Genomic DNA, 17,843 nt, shown 5'->3' on the forward strand with positions numbered 1-17,843 from the left:
ATCTCATCCAGCTGACATGTAGACTGTTTGACTGGCAGCCCAGCAAACCCATTACAGTTGATTTGCAAAGTAAATCTGCTTGCCAGTGCTTTTTGTTGTTTGTTTCTTTGTTTTTTTGCCACGTAAAATTGCATAAAGGTTCATGTGATGTTTTTTAATTTTCTTTTGAAACTACCTTTCCAAAAATCCTGAAATCAAAGGTCCTCTGTGGAATGGCGGCTCTGTAAGATTCAGCCTGTAAAAGCAGGAAATCAGATCAAGCAGTTCTCTAGGATACTTTAGAACTTTCTTCAGGAGATTAGTAGATACTCTGTTTGTACATTAATGCAGTTGCTTCCACTGCTTTGACAGTGAGTCTCTGCTATAAAAATTGAATACCTCCTTGGTGAAGAAAACCTTCTTATTTCTCTATTCTGATTTATTTTTAAATATGAAAAGGAAAGTTTTCATATTTTTATTCTTATTTCATGGGAAATTTAAATGTTTTATTATTCCAGGATAAACCGGCAGAAGAAAACAATGAAGTTGTCCCGGGCACTCTCAGACCTGGTGAAATATACAAAGTCTGTTGGCATCCATGATGTTGAAGCTGAAAGTAGGTTGATGTAGAAGTCTGCTGGAAGTAATTGCTGTGCAAATAAATTGAAAGATTTATGTTCTTAGGTCTTTTCTATTTAAAAGTTGTTTATGTGTTTGTTTCTACTGTAACTTCAGAAAAGTTTAACAGAAGAGCTGCATGTAAAGCTGTGCTGACAAAGTGGCTGACCACTTGCTATTCAGAAGCTACAAAATGGGTATAGAGTTGTGTGGCAGCTACTGTAAAGGAGGTAAAGCTACTCCATGTAGCAGTGACACATGTACTTTTTGGTAGCACTTACAAATGTTGCTACAGACCATTTACATCACTGGATATAACAGAGGGCTTAGTTATTTTCTGGGGAAGAATGGTTTGAAGAGCTTTTCAAACCAAGACAAGTATCTCCAAAGCTTAGATTTTACTTCAGACCTGGTGAACCATCCCCATTATATTCCTAGAATATTTCAGTCATCTTTCTACATTTTCTGCATCTGATTCTCACAGGAATCAAAATTTAGTTAAAAATGTCAGAGAATTGCTTGCCAGAAATAATACTTTCTTTCAGCAAATTGAAAAAATCTTAGAGAACTTTTGTAACTTCTTAATGAGGATTCAGGCCATTCAGTTTCCTTATCCTAGCTTTAATTCCTCCAGTAAGCACAGTTAGTCTTCTATAAAATAAGAAAAGAATTGTTCCCTCAAAGTAGAATGTATTCAAATTATGATAGATTGTTATAAGTAATTAATGCTATCTTTGTTTGAATGTCTTATTTAGATAATAAATAAATAAGGAGATTAGGCCTCTAATCACTTCCTCCCTTTGCAGTCTCTTCCAGCTGGCAGGTTTCATCTTTCAGTGAAACAAAAGCCCACCAGATACTGCAGCAAAAGCCAGCACAGTATCTGCGTTTCAACCAACATCAGTTATCCCGCATCTACCCGTCTTCCTACCGCGTAGACTCCAGCAACTACAATCCCCAGCCATTCTGGAATGCGGGCTGCCAACTCGGTGAGCAAAAAGAGAGCTTATTTTTGTTTTATTTTGGAAGGAATGTTTTAATGGGAGCTTTAAGAATCATTTCTTAAAGTACTTGAATTCTTTGCTTATTCAACATTACTGACATTTGAGTCCTTCCTGTTATTTTTCTATGCTGCTTTCTAGATAGAATACTTGAATCATATGCCTTCTGTGAAGGCAGCTGTCTGCTAAATAGGGATAAAGTAATATCCTTCTCAACTTCAAGACAACTTCTGAGATTCATTTGCAGAGCTTCACTCCCTGAAGCTGATGTGTGCTATAGCATAGAACTCTTTCAGAAAATACATTTTTGAGTTTTTGCACCCAAAAAATCAAAAGTGAAAATATACTTAGATGTTCTTCCTTTAACCTGGTTCTACAAACAATAATGTTGATAACATAATTTGTTAATAATAAGGTTAAAAATTTTTGGTTGTTTGTTTTTTTTTTTTGCTTTTTTTTGGTGAACAGTGGCTTTAAACTACCAGTCAGAGGGGAGAATGCTGCAACTGAACCGGGCCAAATTTAGTGCCAATGGGAATTGTGGCTATGTCCTCAAACCGGACTGCATGTGTCAAGGTAAGAAAAATTATTAGAATGAGTGGGAGACTTACCATAAGAGAACAGTGAGTGAAGTACTACTACTCTTTTTTTTTTTTTTTTTTTTTTTTTTTTTAATGTTCCATGATTTTTCATTCATTCAGGCATCTTTAATCCAAATTCTGAAGATCCACTGCCTGGTCAGTTGAAGAAACAGCTGGTTCTAAGAATTATCAGTGGTCAACAGCTCCCAAAACCACGGGATTCCATGCTGGGAGACAGAGGAGAGGTATTAAACTATTAGTGATTGTTGTTATGTGTTGGTGAAGGTTTATTTCCAAATTAGCTGAGCTTACGATGAGGATTTCATTTCCTGCAGTTATCTGTTGGGAGACATAGAACATGAATAAATTAGGCAGATCATTATCATCCTAGATTTTTAGGTGGTTTTCAAGTCTTCAAAGCATCACAGCAATAGCTGGAATCTTTTTTCTTCAGTTGTCAAAACAGTGCCACCAGGACAAGCAAAAACAGGCCAATAAGCTCATGACTGTGGGATTCTACTCACAACAGTACTATAAATGCCCTCAAATACAAACTGTCACTCAAAAAAAAAAAAAACCAAACAAAAAAAAAACCCCACCAAACTGCTGAGCATGCCAAGCAAGGGAGATTTACTTCAAAGTCCTTCCGCTTAGATAAATCTGCTCCCAGTTCTCCATTTAGCACTGTGTTATTATGTTTTCTTTCTGTTCTTCTTTTTGCCTTCTCTTTTTTGAGTGACTTTTCAAGTTGTTATTTATTTTGTTTTGTAATGCTATTTTTGTTATATAATGCCAGAGACAACTCTATTTAAAGACAAACCAGGCTAAAATAAGTCAAATTTGAAACCTCTTGACATACTTTTCAAGAGTTTTTGTTGATTTCTTGTTTGTTGTTGCAATATCATTTATGTTAGTTTATTGGTCATTAACAAATGCTAGGGTGAGGCATTTTTGTCAGAATTGAAGAGAGAATTGAGCCTCTCAAATGAATTCTTACACGCTTGGTTTTTACATGGATATTGCAATCAGCTTCTAAATATTCCTTCCTCATAGAACCGTTTAGGTGACTACATCAGACCAGGAAACCTTCCCTAAAAAGCAAATACAGTAGAATCATACTAAGGGTTTGGTGAACCTTTGTATGTTTTCAATAGTCTCTTTCTATTTCTTTCTTTATTGTTATTAATACCACATGTACAACAGTATGGAATTTTTCCTAATTCAGATTGAACTCAAGAAAAGGAAGAATAATCTCTTCAACTTTCATTTTAACCCGAGAAGCAGAGGGATTTTTTTCATGCAGAACATAATCCTGGGAGAAAACTGAGCCTTTGAATTGAGTTCCCTGCAGCTGCAGTCATGTTTTAAGTGATTGCTCTGGAAGAGCCTCCAGAACATTCAGACTTACTCCCTCATGTCAAGAATCACAAACACTGTGATCATTCTGAATGATTTAGGTGATTGGACCTCAATCTCATTAGCATAGTAATCCTGTATAAAAAGTCTTAGTACCATTTATAATTAAGACAATAATGTACAATGCCCATGCTGTAATGTTTAGTCATGTGCTTGAATTTTGCCTTTATCACCTTTTCTATTCAGGATTTGTTATTTTATGTTTTTCAGATCATAGATCCATTTGTTGAAGTAGAAGTTATAGGCTTACCTGTCGATTGCTTCAAAGAACAAACTAGAGTAGTTGATGATAATGGTAAGATTGCGGGAGTTTTTAGGCTTTCTTGTGGCTGAAACATCCTCTTCCAGGCAAGCATTTTTTATCAAGAGACGAACAGGTGAAACTTGTTGCCAATTATAGAGAAAAATCCTGAAAAACTGATACAGTTATTGATGTTAATCGGACTTGGATCTTGAATTATTCAAGTGAGTTGGTATGATGTTGTTGAAGATCTTGGTGTGAAACTAGCCTTTTGTCTGACTTCTCACTGTACGTGCGAGAAAGGTATTTGGACTTGGCAGAGTTCAAAGGAAGAGTCAAAAAAGGTTAGTTTGTCCAAACACTCAGAGCAGTGCTAACTTCAAGTAAGATCAACGTTTCTTGCAAGTTCTTATACCATTGTGTCTCCTGAAGTGAGTAGGAGTGCTGGATTTTTAAAGAACAGTGATTAAACTGCTAGGAAAACTAGCATGTCATTGCAGTTCAGGTGCTCCTTTTATAGACAGTCTTCTTTCTTCATGCATCTCGTGAACAAAATAAAAGCTGGTTCTTTATTTCCCAGGATTTAACCCAATGTGGGAAGAAACATTGGTGTTCACGCTGCACATGCCAGAGATCGCGTTGATTCGGTTCCTGGTGTGGGACCATGATCCAATTGGGCGGGATTTTATTGGACAAAGAACAATAGCTTTCAGCAGTATGATGCCAGGTAAGAAAGAAATGAGGAATTACCACATCAGTTGTTCAGGACTTTTTTGCTGTTTACAAAAGGAATGTCTCTAGATGCTTTTGCTATCATCTATTTCCCTTCCTTGTCATCTTGGTTTATCCTGCGTTTCAGGTTACCGACATGTATACCTAGAAGGTATAGAAGAGGCATCCATCTTTGTTCATGTGGCTATTAATGACATCTGTGGTAAGGTAAGTGCTGTCAGTGCAGTGCAATGTGACCTGTGTATGTCAATGAACTGACAGGATTTTGTGTCACACTAGAGAAGTCCAGTGATTGAGGGTCTGTATGAACCTATTTACTCTAACTTCATCTGTGTGATTGTTATAGTAGCCTAAGATCTTTGAGTGCACACCAAAACACAAATCTTAGGATACATTATAAAAAAAGATTCTTGCAGCACATTTTTGAGGGAGCCAAAGGAGTTTATCTCATTGCAGTGTACACACGTTCTTATGAATAAATGTGCTTGTGTCCACTATAGTAAGTGCACATTGGTAAAGAAGAGGTTACATCCTTGAACCATGAGTGCTTTCTTCCTGTAAAGTTTGTTCTATGAAGGCCTGGTCTGCCTGATGATTTTGCATTTTAAATTTAATTAAGTTTCTAGCCGTCATTTGCTTAGGAATTCTTCCATAATAGCAATTAAAGTGCAGGGGAGATTTGGTCTTCATAATTATGGTTGGGCTTATTCTCCACTGTTCATTTCTTGGTAATAGTGTGCTTACTTCATGTGCAGGAGAAGTACAGCTAATTCATGTGAATAACTCTCAAGCTAAAAATAAAGCTCTAACTTTGCCTGGGCCAGCTAGAAATGAGTGCACCGCGGGGAAATAAACTGGATTTAATTACTTCCACTGAATAAATTTCAATGAGATTCAGGATTCTGAGTATCTTATAGGCCTTGAGAATCTCAAAACCAGTTTCTAATCTCTTATTGTGAGGCTGAACCCTTTCAACAAAGTGATATATCAATATCCTGACAGCAGGAGGCAGCATTGAACTGGATGGGAATTCTAAGGTGGTTTGGTTTTTTTTTTTTTTTTTTTTGGTCTTTTTTTTTTTGTGTGTGTGTGTATGGTGTTCATGCAGAAAGAATTGAAATAATTCTTACAAAGGAAAATAGCTTTTTAAATTGCTCTAATTTAGTGGGATGAAACCAAGATAACTACTAGGAAAGCTTCGTTTTCAGTTTATAAAAAGAGCTGTTTCTGGAAAGTGTGGCTTTCGTGAGGATGAAATGAGATATTAAATACCTCATGAAATGAGATGTTAAGCTCAGTTCCTGCTTCTTTTAATTTGATATCTGACACTAGAGTCTCTGGGCAGGTGTCGCTTCAGACTGACAGAGATGGGAGTCCTGCCTGAAACTCCCTGTTGCCTGCGTTATGAATGTCTGAATGTAGCTCTGTGGAGCAAGAGAGACAGTTGGTGTTGGTCTGAGTAAGACAGAGAACAGGCTTTAATGATCATAGTGCCTGTCACAAGTAAAAGGCTAACATGAAGGTTATTAAAAACCACTTAATGCTCTTCAGGGAAGAGTAATGATAAGCTGACTAATTCAATGCTAAGATTTTGTTCTGACTGTATTTTTGTGTTGCAGGGAATTGTATCTAAGTCGTGCCTTTATGACTGTGAGTAGGGATGTGATTCTCTCAGAAAGCTTGCAGACACTTGCTGGATGCATGCATTAGCAAAGATTCAAACAGATTTACTTTTGATTATGAACTTCGGAGTTCCTGTGTTCAGGTCTATTGCTCATTCTTGAATAGGTCTTTCAAACTCACCAGACTTGTAGCAAGTCCTGGAGAAGCTCACCCTTGGTCACAAGGCCAGTGGAAATTGATCTTACCTTCTTAGTGGCTGTGTCCTTCACCTACATCCTTTAATGAAAGCAGGCATCTATTTGCTCTATGGCTCCAGCAGAGATGATGACTGGCCTTACCAGCACTACTCATCTTTTTTCTTCTTTTCTGTTCTACTCTTAGTCAAAATGATGGAGAATAGAGAGATTCTATTCTGTCTCTCAGTGTCGTGTGCAGTTTTTGTATTCCAGTTGTGCCCTGCATTCAGGTGATGCCTGTGCTGCTGTTGCAAGGATAGCAAATACTTCAATATCCTGTTAGTAACTGAAGTCTAACACTCAGTGTCTGCTGTCAAATGGGATTTTTAGGCTAAGACAAACTGAGTCTGCCATCATGACTAATAACTTCAATGACTGAAACTTCAGCTTCCAAGTCATTGATACTGATTGTGATTCTTCGTAGAAGAGATTGTTTACAGTCTTAAGAGTTTTCACCTCAACTCTTATTTGGCAATATTGTGAGGCATTATCACTCTTTTAGTCCTTACTTTATCTAATCTTTCATAATATTTGCTCTTATTAGCTTCTTCATGAGTAACTGGCTGGTGATAATTATAATTTGTAGTAGGGTGACATGCCTGTTTAAACTTTGGCAGCTGTTTTGAGGTCAGTAGATTTTCTTGGTGAGTTTTCAAACAGCTAAACGACCCTTATGTATCACACTTGTCTCTTCCCTGTCCTTATCTGCTAGCTTCCAAACTACTGCACTAATTTGTTTCTTGATTGCTTTGTCCCCTTTTCATGTTCTCAATATATTACACACCCCTTGTTGCTTCTCATCATCATTGCAGTCTCTGGAGATTTTCTGGTGTTAAAATGTTGATGTGGTGCACAACCTAATTAAAACGCAAGGACTTGGAAAGAAAGCTTGTACTCTGTAGCTACAGGTCTGGTTTTTACCCATCCTTTATTAATCCAAATATTCTAATGCAAAAATAAAGCTTTTTAGCATTTTCAACCTTTTCATTAGTTTGGCATCACAAAAGCAGAGTCTTAGATTTCTTTTGCTTCAACGTGTCTTTAACCGAAATTTCTTCTAGCTTGCACTGTTTCCTGGAGACACTTTTCTTTGTCCGTCTCTTCTGTAGTCTATTTATGTATTGTGGAATTTCTCCTTTTTTTCTTAGATGAGACTCTCCCTCTCTGTTGTTGTGTGTCTTATTTGCCTTTACTCTGTCTGTTTGTGATTTCAGTGGGCTTCTCTATGTCAAAAAAAGTCTACTTTTAGAAGCAGAACATTTTTAGACGCCTTGAAGGTACCCCCTCCTAACTCAGGGAGGTGTAGTGACCACCAGCACACACCTGCATGCCTCTAACTTCGTTAGCATCAATGTTTCCTTACTAGCATTTTGAAGCCCTTCAACTCATACCATGGATTGTGACATTTGACTTGGTCAGTTTTGTTGGGTCATTGCTCAGCTGGAGAGGCCCTCATTTATGAAGCAGATCCAGGATAAAAGTCCTTCGATAATCTCTGTCTATTCTTTGAGTTTTTGCTTACCATCTCTTCTCTTACAAGCTGTAATTCTTTCATGTGGAAAAGAACCTTTACAGTGAATGCTTTTCTAAATTGTGGAGAAGCCTCTTTCTAAGTATTTTGAAAACTGAAGTGGCCCTATAAAAGCTGGGATAAAGGCTAAAAGCACATATTCTGGATCTGCATCAAAATGGCTCTCTTTTTCAACTTTTTTTGAGAATTTTTTTTTATGTTAACCAAATTTATCTCTGCATTCTTGAATCAGTCAATTGATTCAAGCAATAGTGTCTAACTTTACAAAGATGCACCAAATGATCAGGAATGATACCTGGGGCCCTGCATTGCTTGTCACCCATTCCATTACTGCTTTTCTTTTTTTGTTTTTAATTATATGTATATGTGTGTGTCATTTTTTTCCTAACTTTGCAAATATTTATATTGTATGACTTTTATAGCAATAAATTTGTGTACTTGCCAACTTTCACCAATTGGAGCGGAACATTTTTCTCCTCACTGCTTAACAAATGCAGAATCTCATTTTGAAGCTTCCTAGAGGAAGCTGAGTCTACTTTGATCCAAGCAGACTGTTAAATAGCCTGGCTCTCACAGGATGCTTATTAATATTTCAATTACATTTTCTTTGCTGGCTATTATTGGCACTGCTTCTGTCCACAAATGGGAAAGAGACAATCCCTGCCTTCTTTATCTTACTCTCTGTATATTTGTGAAGTCCATTCTAGGTTGCTTTTTAGCTATCTCTTTCTCACAGTGGATTTTGGCATGTGATAAGTAAACTGCATAAATGCCAATCAAATTTACCATGGGTTTCTTACAATGCTTTTCAGTTATAGGCTTCTGTACTATATTTTTATTCATTCTTTATGCTTAAGGAAGTGAACCACTGCTATAAAGAGAGCCTAATCTAACTGGAAAATAAAAGCAACAAAGGAGAAGCAGATTAGAAGGGTCATGCTTCTTTCTCTGCATTACTTGTAAGAGGCTCTATGCATGGATCAAGACCAATCTACTCTTTATCATACATCAGCTTTAAAAGTTGGCAAGTACACCTGGAATGTTTACAGGAATGCTGAAATTCTTTTAGTTTCGCTGAAATGTGAATCACTGTATGATGGTGGGGGAATCTTTAACAGTGCTTCTGTATTTCATACTTAAGTACTGAAGTATATGAAGTACTCTATTTTCAACGTGACTAACTTCATCTGTTTATGATGTGTTTCTTCAGTGATGAAAACATACATGAGTGTCTTTGGATGTATTGTATGGTAGGAAATGATCATAATGTAATTGCACAGGTAGAAAGAGAAATATTTTGAAGACCACATGTCAAACGTAGTTCAGTTCCTTCTTGTGATATTGCTTAAGTGAGGAATCAGTATTGTTTATACTGAAAAACAATATATGATGTTCTTATGTCCACTGTGTATTTCCTGACAGCTACAAAAGATGCAAAGATGTAAAGATTTTGGCATCAAATTTGTCATGATCTATAACATAATAAGAGAAAAATAATACTTAGCTGAATATGTCACTATCATTTAAATTCTGTAATCATCTGATACTGCATGAGAAGTAAAGTTAAGATGATTTTAAAATATCTTTTGAAATTGCCACCATTTCTACAGCTTGTTTTGTGTGACGTTTGTTTGATTTTTTTGTTTCTTTTTTTTAGTTTCTTCCTCTTGTTTTCTCAGAACATTCTGTTTTATTCCTGCTGGAACCTCTGGTGCATGCTGCAAATTCCTTGTCTGAAATATGAGTGGTAGTTACCATTCCCAGTTTAAGAGACAGGAAAGATTAGACTAGTCAGCATCTAATGTGCAGTTTTGCACAAATATGATGTAACATAAGCTGAAGAATTCAGCGCTGTGTTTCAAATTTAATTTAATTCTTCAACAATTCTGATTGGCCTTATCCTAACATATTTAGCTGCATGAATTTGCAGGTGGATTTTTTTTTAATTGAAAAACATGCTCAGATACTTTTTTTAAGTACTCTGTTTGCCAGCAGGTCTTAACTTCAGCAAAGCCCCAAAGCTGGTAATGGCACTTGAGGATAACATCAACTAGTGGTGTTTGTAGCTTTATTTTAATTACAGTGTGATATAGAAGCCTGAGTGTTGTTTAGTATTTTCTGATAGAGCAGTTTGTTAGAACTTGAGTTCACAGTGTAAGAACTAGGATGTCCTAATTCCTCTGTTATACTAATTCCTTGGGATTATTTACACACATGCTTGTAAGGAGCTATAAATTAATAAGAAATTTATGCCAAATACAGAGATAAGCCTGGCTGGAAAATGTTATGTAAACACACACACAAAAAGTGAAATTGTGCAAAACAGTTGCTGCTGATTTTTCACATTTTTATTTCCTGTCCCATTTTTGATTTAGTTTATATGCTGATGTCAGAAATACACCAGAATATTCTGTGTGTAAGTGCATGTGTGTGCAGTGCACGAGAATAGAATCATAGAATCATTTTGTCACTTGATCGTTGAACTTGAGTTCCTGGGCCCAAAGGAAGAGCTTTCCATTTTCTGTTAAGGACTTTTTTTTCTTAATTTTCCAGGTCAAACAAGCTCTGGGCCTAAAAGGCCTATTTCTCAGAAATCCAAAGCAGGCCTCCCTGGACAGTCATGCTGCTGGTCAGCTCCACCGCAAACATTCCTTTAGCAGCCACATCTTGAGACGGACAGCAAGTGCACCCACCAAAAGCCAGAAGAAGAAGAAGGGCTTTCCTGAAATTGTTTTTGACACAAAAGACAACAGCTCTGAAGGGGCCAGTGAAGACCACGAAGCAGAAGCTGCCTCACAGCCTTGCTTTGCGCAAGAGTCAGAAAGTGCTTCTCTGTCACCAGCTCCCAGGGATGGTGCCAGTGGGGAGATACAAGGCAAAGGGTTGAAAGGTAAGGCCCAGAGTTCTCATAAAGCCAAAAGTCAGAGTTGTGCTCAAGGGGGTGCTGCTTTCAGTGAACCCATACAGAGGTCTAACAGGGTCCGGCTCCGGGAGCACCAGAGTGAGAAGCAAAGTGTTTTTGCACGCTGCGCCATCAACAGCTCTGGTAGGATTGGAGTGGCCACCAACTGCATGAAATGCATGATTGGTTCCAAAGAAAGCCCAGATCTAGAAAGCAAGTGGAGTGACCAACCTACCAGGCCTATTGCTAAAGATTTGCTTCACCATGATCAGTATAACAGTATAAGTGGAGAAGAGAGGTTAGAGCTTGAAAACTGGGGTGTTAAAGCTCAGTCCAGACCACAGTCAGATTTGCAGTCTTGCAGTAGCGCTGGAAAAGCTGATGATCTAACAAGGAGCACCCAGTCATTCATGACCTCAGGGAAGAAAAATGTTGAATCTAAATGTCATGGAATAAAGGCTCATTCCCGGCAGCGGTGGCAGTGCCAATCAGGTGGCAAGTATGGAAGCACTATCAACTTGGTTGCAGCCAGCAATGGCTCTGTATCCTCCAACTCCAGCAGTCTAGAAAGCCTTGGAAGCCCAGAATTTCCCAAGCGCTGTTCTGAAACTTCTCGAAGGCAAGTGGGCACCCTACAGAGGGAAATGAATGCCTTATTCGTTCAAAAATTGGAGGAAATTCGAAGTAAATCCCCTATATTCTTTACTGGTAAGACCAGATTTTCTTCACCCTTCTCCACCTTAGATCACATCATTGTCTCAGCTTCTGCATAGCATCTTTACCTTGAAGCTCCTGTGTGCTGTTTTGCTATCAAGAGCTCTTTTTTTTTTTTATTTTAGCAATTACAGAAAAAAAAAGCATAAATATTTTTTTTTTTTTTTTTCATAGATGTGCCTGGTTTAGACTAGTCCTTCCCATGCCTAGTTGTCCATCTGCAGTAGTAAAAGCTGTCAATAGTCCATGAATGTTTGGATTGCTTGTTCAGAGCTTTTTGTTTCCCCTTTTTTTCTTTTTTTTTTTTCTTTTTTTTTTTTTTCAGTGGATGTGGTATGATACTAAGCAAATTTTAAGATCCAAACCAGAGCATTAAGTAGAGATTGAATATAGGGAATCTGTTTTAACGAATGTTATTTCCATCATCAACATTTGTGTTTTACTGAGCAAAAACCACAACAGAACTGATATCTAATGTGCTTTTTTTTTTTTTTTTTTTTTTTTTTAAAAAAAAAAAAAAAAAATTTATTATAAATTTTTTTTTTTTTTTTTTTTTTTTTTTTTTTAAACAATCAAACAAAATTCCTTCCTCAGAGAACTTGCAGTTTATTGTGTAAATTGCTGACATCGGTTCAGGGAATTCTCTAGTCTGGGTTATTCAAGAGATCACTCTGGTCCTATAGATACAAGTCCCCAGTAAGCAAGCATTTCTAGACGTGCTTAATGTTACATATATAATTTGACTGTGACCTGAGGGCCCAGTTACATAATACAAAGCAGATGAGGTATGTGATCTGATGTTACTTGACGTGAGCCAAGCAGTGCCGACTGTTAACATTTCTCTACTGCAGTGTAAAATTCATCCATTTAAAGGAAGATTATTTAAGCTACAGCATTTTATTATATTGTTGTTTCAAGCCAGGCGTATGCATGTGGTCTCTGGGATGGTGTCACCGTATCTTTACTCACAAACTGTATGTTTGTGACAGAGTCCTTCTTTTACTAGCAGATTCTGGCTGTTCTCTTACAATGAGCTCTGAAAGCCTCAGATAGATATTTAAAATATTTTATTTCTTTAACCAATATGATTTAATTGGACATCTATGGTTTCTCATTCTCTCTCTGTTTTTGACTCTTTTTATCTGCTTTGAGCTTTTAGGAGGATACCAGGGTAGTGGGAAGGAGAGAAAGAACTTTGCCAATTCCTGTGACTTGAAGTTAATCCAGGGCAGCAGAACCCTTCCTATGCCTAAATTATTGGCATTGGGCTTTTCATAAGCTCTGAGTAGTGTGACATAAGGAACCATTTCCCATTATCAGTGCCAGCACCCCTGCTAGCCCCTTAAGTCACTAAATAAATATTGTGATACGCTTGAAATTTGATTAAATCCATCTGACTTCTCAAGCATGGAACCAGCAAACCTTTAAAATGGTGAAATAGTCACTCTGACTGAATGCCAATGGTCCAGTGACAAACACTGTGCAAACAGCACGCTTTCCCCATCCTCCTGCTATTTTAGTGCCTTGGGCCAAGGCACCAAGGAAACCAATAACATCAGCCTGATATGGCTGTATTTCATAATTAACATTCTGGTGATGGGATGTGCAGCAACAGTGAGACAGGAAGGTATAGTCTCTAGTTTGTCTCCTTTATGGCAACTGCATTACAGTTTCTGGTATTTTGCTTTGTGATTGTGCTGTAATCTGTTCAGGTGACCTGGCCTGCATGGGGAGAGGATGAGCTCACTGGTGTGGCCAGCTCTGGACTTCTCCAGATTTTGAAAATTTGGCTGTTCTGTGAGTGGTGGATGGGCTTATGTGCACGTAAGCCTTCAACAATCAAGATGCTTTCTTTATGACTAGTGTCAACAAATTCATATTACGTTTCTGTTTCTTTTCTTGAACAGTAGCAAAAATTGTCTTACATTATTCTAAAGCAAAACAGTGGATTTAATATCTGTCCATTTATGGATTCTATTAAATGCTCTGGTTGGTCAGAAATTCTTAGAATCCTACAAAAATGTTTGAAGATTTGTCTGTCTCCCTTCCCTCCCTCAGCACTAATTTATCCTGTTACCTGCACCTGCCTTCCCTACATTAACTGGATTTTTCCTCTGTTCTGTCCTATTATTCTACATGCACACTCTCCCTCTCTAGTTAAGAACTGAAAGGACAAGCAAGTTAAAGGTAACTGTCAAGTGAGTGTCACTGATTCAAGCACCTTGTTGCCTGTACTTCTGTTTGTTTTTTATTTTGAAGCATGTTTGCCTTGTGCTTTGGAGACATGGGAAGTAGTGTTTTTGGCATGAATGCTCCAGTTCTTAGGGTACAGAATAGGAACATTGCAGATGGAGTGCTGTTTTTTTTTTTCAGGTAGTACAGTGGATGTAATGATTCATTAGGATTGTATTGTGAGCCTGGTATTCATGAAGCATGCATCTCTGTATTGTCTTATGAAGAAGAAATGGCAAACTCTTAGGAAAACAAAGTTACTTTTTAAAGCTTTTTTTGTTTTGTCTTTTAAAAGCACATTGACTACATTATATAGAATGGATTCACATTGTTTCACTTTGTAAACTGCTCCAGAAGTCCTATGATGTTTCTCTTCTTTGACTAACTGATTATTAAGATCACACCTATTGGTTACTGAAGGTGTTCTGATGATTATAAGAGATCTGATTATGGTCTGACGTACTGTCATGTTTGAGTGCTGGAAAGAAGGAAAGGAGCAATGCAGCTGGTGCTGAATGGTGGAGGAAGAAGTTAAATTCTAATAGAGGATCCAAAGACACAAAGAAACGGATGGATACAGTTGTTCTTTGATTAAGACAATCAGAAAAATGCTATGTTCCTAGCATGCGTGGACTGGGTTTTTTCAGAAGCAACTGCTTTTTTGGGCAGCTCAAACAGAAAGAACCAAAAATGTTGCTGCCTTTGCTAGACATTTGAAATCATCAGTTGTTTAAAAAAACACCATTATTAATATATGCAGTTCCTACCTTAAAAGCAAAAGGATGCCCTATAAAGGATAAATCTGCAGTTTAAACTGGAGTTCATAATAGCTAATTAACCCAATATCTCTGTTTTTCTTGTTTGTTTCTTTTTCTTCTTTCATGTTTCCAAGTAGATGTCAGCCATTTCTCGATGCAGAGGTCAGTCACTTCTTTATGCAGCCTAGAAACCATCACTGAAGAGCCTGTTATTGCAAATGAAAGCCATCATGCCAGCCTCTTCTTTCCTCTACCCATTACTCCTTACAGTGATTCTGAAGAAGGATCTATGTCTGATCACTCCAGTGACTCTCAAACAAAAGGGAACAACCCATCGAACCGGCCTCCAGAACCTCTGCTCACTGGAGAACAAAGACCAAATTTGGCTGCAGAAGACCAGATGCAGACAGCCACAAAAGCAGCTGACATCAATGCATTAGTCCAAGACAATGAGAGGACAAGCGTGGCAGGACTTCTCAAAGAAGAAAATGGTTGGACACAGGCATGCAGTGAAGCTGAAGATCAAGTTAATTTGGCAGCGCATCCTCAGAAAGCCTGGCTGGGGGTGGCAGAAGCTCAGAGTGCTGGCCAGCCTGTTGAAAACTGCCAGAAGCAGAAAGACCAAACAGGGCAGGTATTGAAAGACTTGGAAACCGCTGCTGTATTGAAAAGCCAAAAGCCTGGTGCAGCAGCTGTCCTGCAGCAAAACAATGTGATTAATGGCTCACATCCAACTTTGTCTCCAGATATTTTCCAGAAATCCCAGGCTTCACAGGCTCTACCTGTTTCTCAGACGAGCTCTTACATGTTAATAAGGAAGTCAAAGAGTGAAGGGCTGAAAAAGTCAGACTCCTCAGCTTTAATAAAAAATCCAAGTAGCCTATCTCCAGCAGCAGAAGTATACTTTGATGCTACTGTTAATGACCGGATCTGGAGCAAGCTAGATTGCAGCAATCATCGTGACAGCATGTCTTCCTCTTCCAGCATGTCCTCCAATGACACTGTGATAGATCTCTCTCTACCTAATCTAGCTCGCAAAAGCCTTCCAGATCTTGGCATCCGGCATGAGAACTTTGAGCCCCTTACCATGAGAAGGGGTATTCGCCCACGGTCTGCTACAACGTCAGGTAATGAAATGCCAATAGTGAGCAAGAGTAAATCCAATCCTAACCTGAGGTCTGACCAGCTGCCAGCGGATGAATTATGCCCCCGTCCTCTCGCAAGGAGTCCTCAGGATGCATTCTCATCCATTCCTAGGAGGCATACCTGGAGCAGGCTGTACATAGAAAGTCTCAGGCAATCTTCTAACAAATCCAAAGCACAGGATAAGGTTGGGAATAACCAGGTGAAATCCAAGAGTCTTGGAGACCTTACCTCTGATGACATTGTGTGCACTTTTGAAAGCAAATATCGTAGCATCAGCAGGAGTTTTGTCACTCGATCAATGCGTGAGCAGCGCCGCTCTGCAGGCCTGAGAACCTCTGTCAGACCCCAGGATGAATTGACTGAGCAGCTGAAGAAGCTAACAGCCTTTCAGCAGGAAAATGATATCACTTCCCCCATCAGTCTTGATCCAACCGAATCTGAAGAGGAAGCGGAGAGCTTAGGACTCCTTCGCAGGTCATCATCTCGCAGTCAGAGCAGGGTGCGGTACATTGCCAACAGGGCCAAGCAGGCTCAGGAGAGACAGCGACTGCAAAGCCTGGGCCAGCTCAGTGGGAGTCCCATTGAAGAGAGAGGAAATCCAGAGGGAGCCTGCAGCGTTTCAAAAGCAGTCTGTATGGATATAGCTTCTCCTGCTGTGTTTACATCCCAGCCTAAGAACCAAACTGACTATAATACTGACACAGAAGTCTTCTTTATGCTGAAACTGTAATTCTAGAGGGCACTGAGTAAGGTGATGTTTACATTCAAGACAAAACATAGTGACCTGAGAGGCACAAAATATCCTTGTATGGCTTAGTGCTTCCTGGCCTTCCCTAGATGGCAAAGACACTTAAGATCCTGACTCCAAAAGAATAGATGAGTGTTCGACTTGTCACCCGTCTGTGGAATTCGATCAACCAAGTGAAATCAGAGACATATTTTTACAGTCTTAATGACCTGACCTCCTTTTTTTGTTACGTTTTTTCCAGCCTCAAATCTGGCCTCCTTTGCGGTGTGACCACTTCTTTGCATTTGCAACTTGCTCTGTGCAAAACTTTTGCTCCTTATTACTTTCATTAATTGCTTTGTCTAGCAGTTAAACATCAGTGATGTTAGCAACAGCTGATGTTACTCTTACGAATTATGTATCTGTGAAAGGAGGCTGGATTTGAAATCACGTAGCTTGTTTTGGTGTTCTCATGAAGAGCTGGAGGCATCTGGGAAACAGTCAAAATTGCAGTGGAATTCTTTCCTTAATTAATAATATAGTAGATAAAGTCTTATTTCAATGAAAATCCATATTGTCGCACTCTTTGAAGAAAGAAAATCTGTTGCCATGTTCCAAAGGAATGCTTTTTTTTTTTTTTAGACCAAACTTGTTTTTATATATATATATAAAAGTATATATGTATGCCTCTGTGTGTATGCAGGTATGTGTCTGCTTGTATGTGTACACATGCACACACTTAGACTGAACTGTGACTGTTTCTTGTCTCAAAACATCATCTGTGGGAATGAGATGAGAAGGGAGAATTAGTCAAAAAAGGCAGGAAACATCTTCTGATACTGATTCAGAAATGACTAAAAAGCACACTGATCTTTTCTTGAAAACAGAACCATCCCTTCTTTATGGTATTTTAACAATGCTGCTGTACATAGCACTTTTTTGGATGAATTTTACTACTTCTGTATTGCACTGCCATGCAAAATTTTCAATGATATGTTTTAAAATATATATATTTAATTTTTTTAGATGGACATATTTAGAGTTATATAGCAAGCTAAACAGAATAACCATTTCTCCTCCCCATTTTTTTAATGTTTTTTTTTCCTCCATCCCATCTCCCCCTCCAAAGTCATTTATTATAGATGTATTTTATCAGTGATGGAGAAGATTGTTTACTGAGATGCATTTTAAAGAGAAAGAGGTTTAATTTTATTTTCAAGCTGCATAGGGCCCCTATTATTGAGAAAATATTTTGCTTTTGTTTGTAATGATTCTTCTGTGTATATTGCAAAATCTAAAAATTTGTTTGTAAGACCACCTTGTTCTACTAAAATAAACATATTTAATCTTCCAGCTGTTGACTGTTTAGCTGTAACATAACACTTTTTTAATGCCGTTATAACATT

At 38.1% G+C, this 17,843-nt stretch overlaps 1 protein-coding gene across 6 annotated transcripts in view; it reads left to right on the plus strand.

Moving 5' to 3' along the window:
• The window catches only part of PLCH2 (phospholipase C eta 2), a 79,249-nt gene extending 61,459 nt beyond the window's left edge, over positions 1-17,790 (plus strand). For all 6 annotated transcript variants that reach the window (XM_042831357.1, XM_042831356.1, XM_042831360.1 and 3 more), the window contains 9 exons: positions 498-595; positions 1,404-1,586; positions 2,067-2,174; positions 2,300-2,424; positions 3,806-3,890; positions 4,417-4,563; positions 4,696-4,775; positions 10,512-10,848; positions 14,702-17,790. In XM_042831357.1, the coding sequence (XP_042687291.1) occupies positions 498-595; positions 1,404-1,586; positions 2,067-2,174; positions 2,300-2,424; positions 3,806-3,890; positions 4,417-4,563; positions 4,696-4,775; positions 10,512-10,848; positions 14,702-16,440 (2,902 nt within the window). In that variant the 3' untranslated portion in view covers positions 16,441-17,790. The remainder of the gene's footprint in view (positions 1-497; positions 596-1,403; positions 1,587-2,066; positions 2,175-2,299; positions 2,425-3,805; positions 3,891-4,416; positions 4,564-4,695; positions 4,776-10,511; positions 10,849-14,701) is intronic.
• Positions 17,791-17,843: the final 53 nt, after the last annotated feature.

The sequence above is a fragment of the Centrocercus urophasianus genome, unplaced genomic scaffold, assembly GCF_019232065.1.
Source record: "Centrocercus urophasianus isolate 14NV4802_14NV808 unplaced genomic scaffold, USGS_Curo_1.0 seq_36, whole genome shotgun sequence".
NCBI lineage: Eukaryota > Metazoa > Chordata > Aves > Galliformes > Phasianidae > Centrocercus > Centrocercus urophasianus.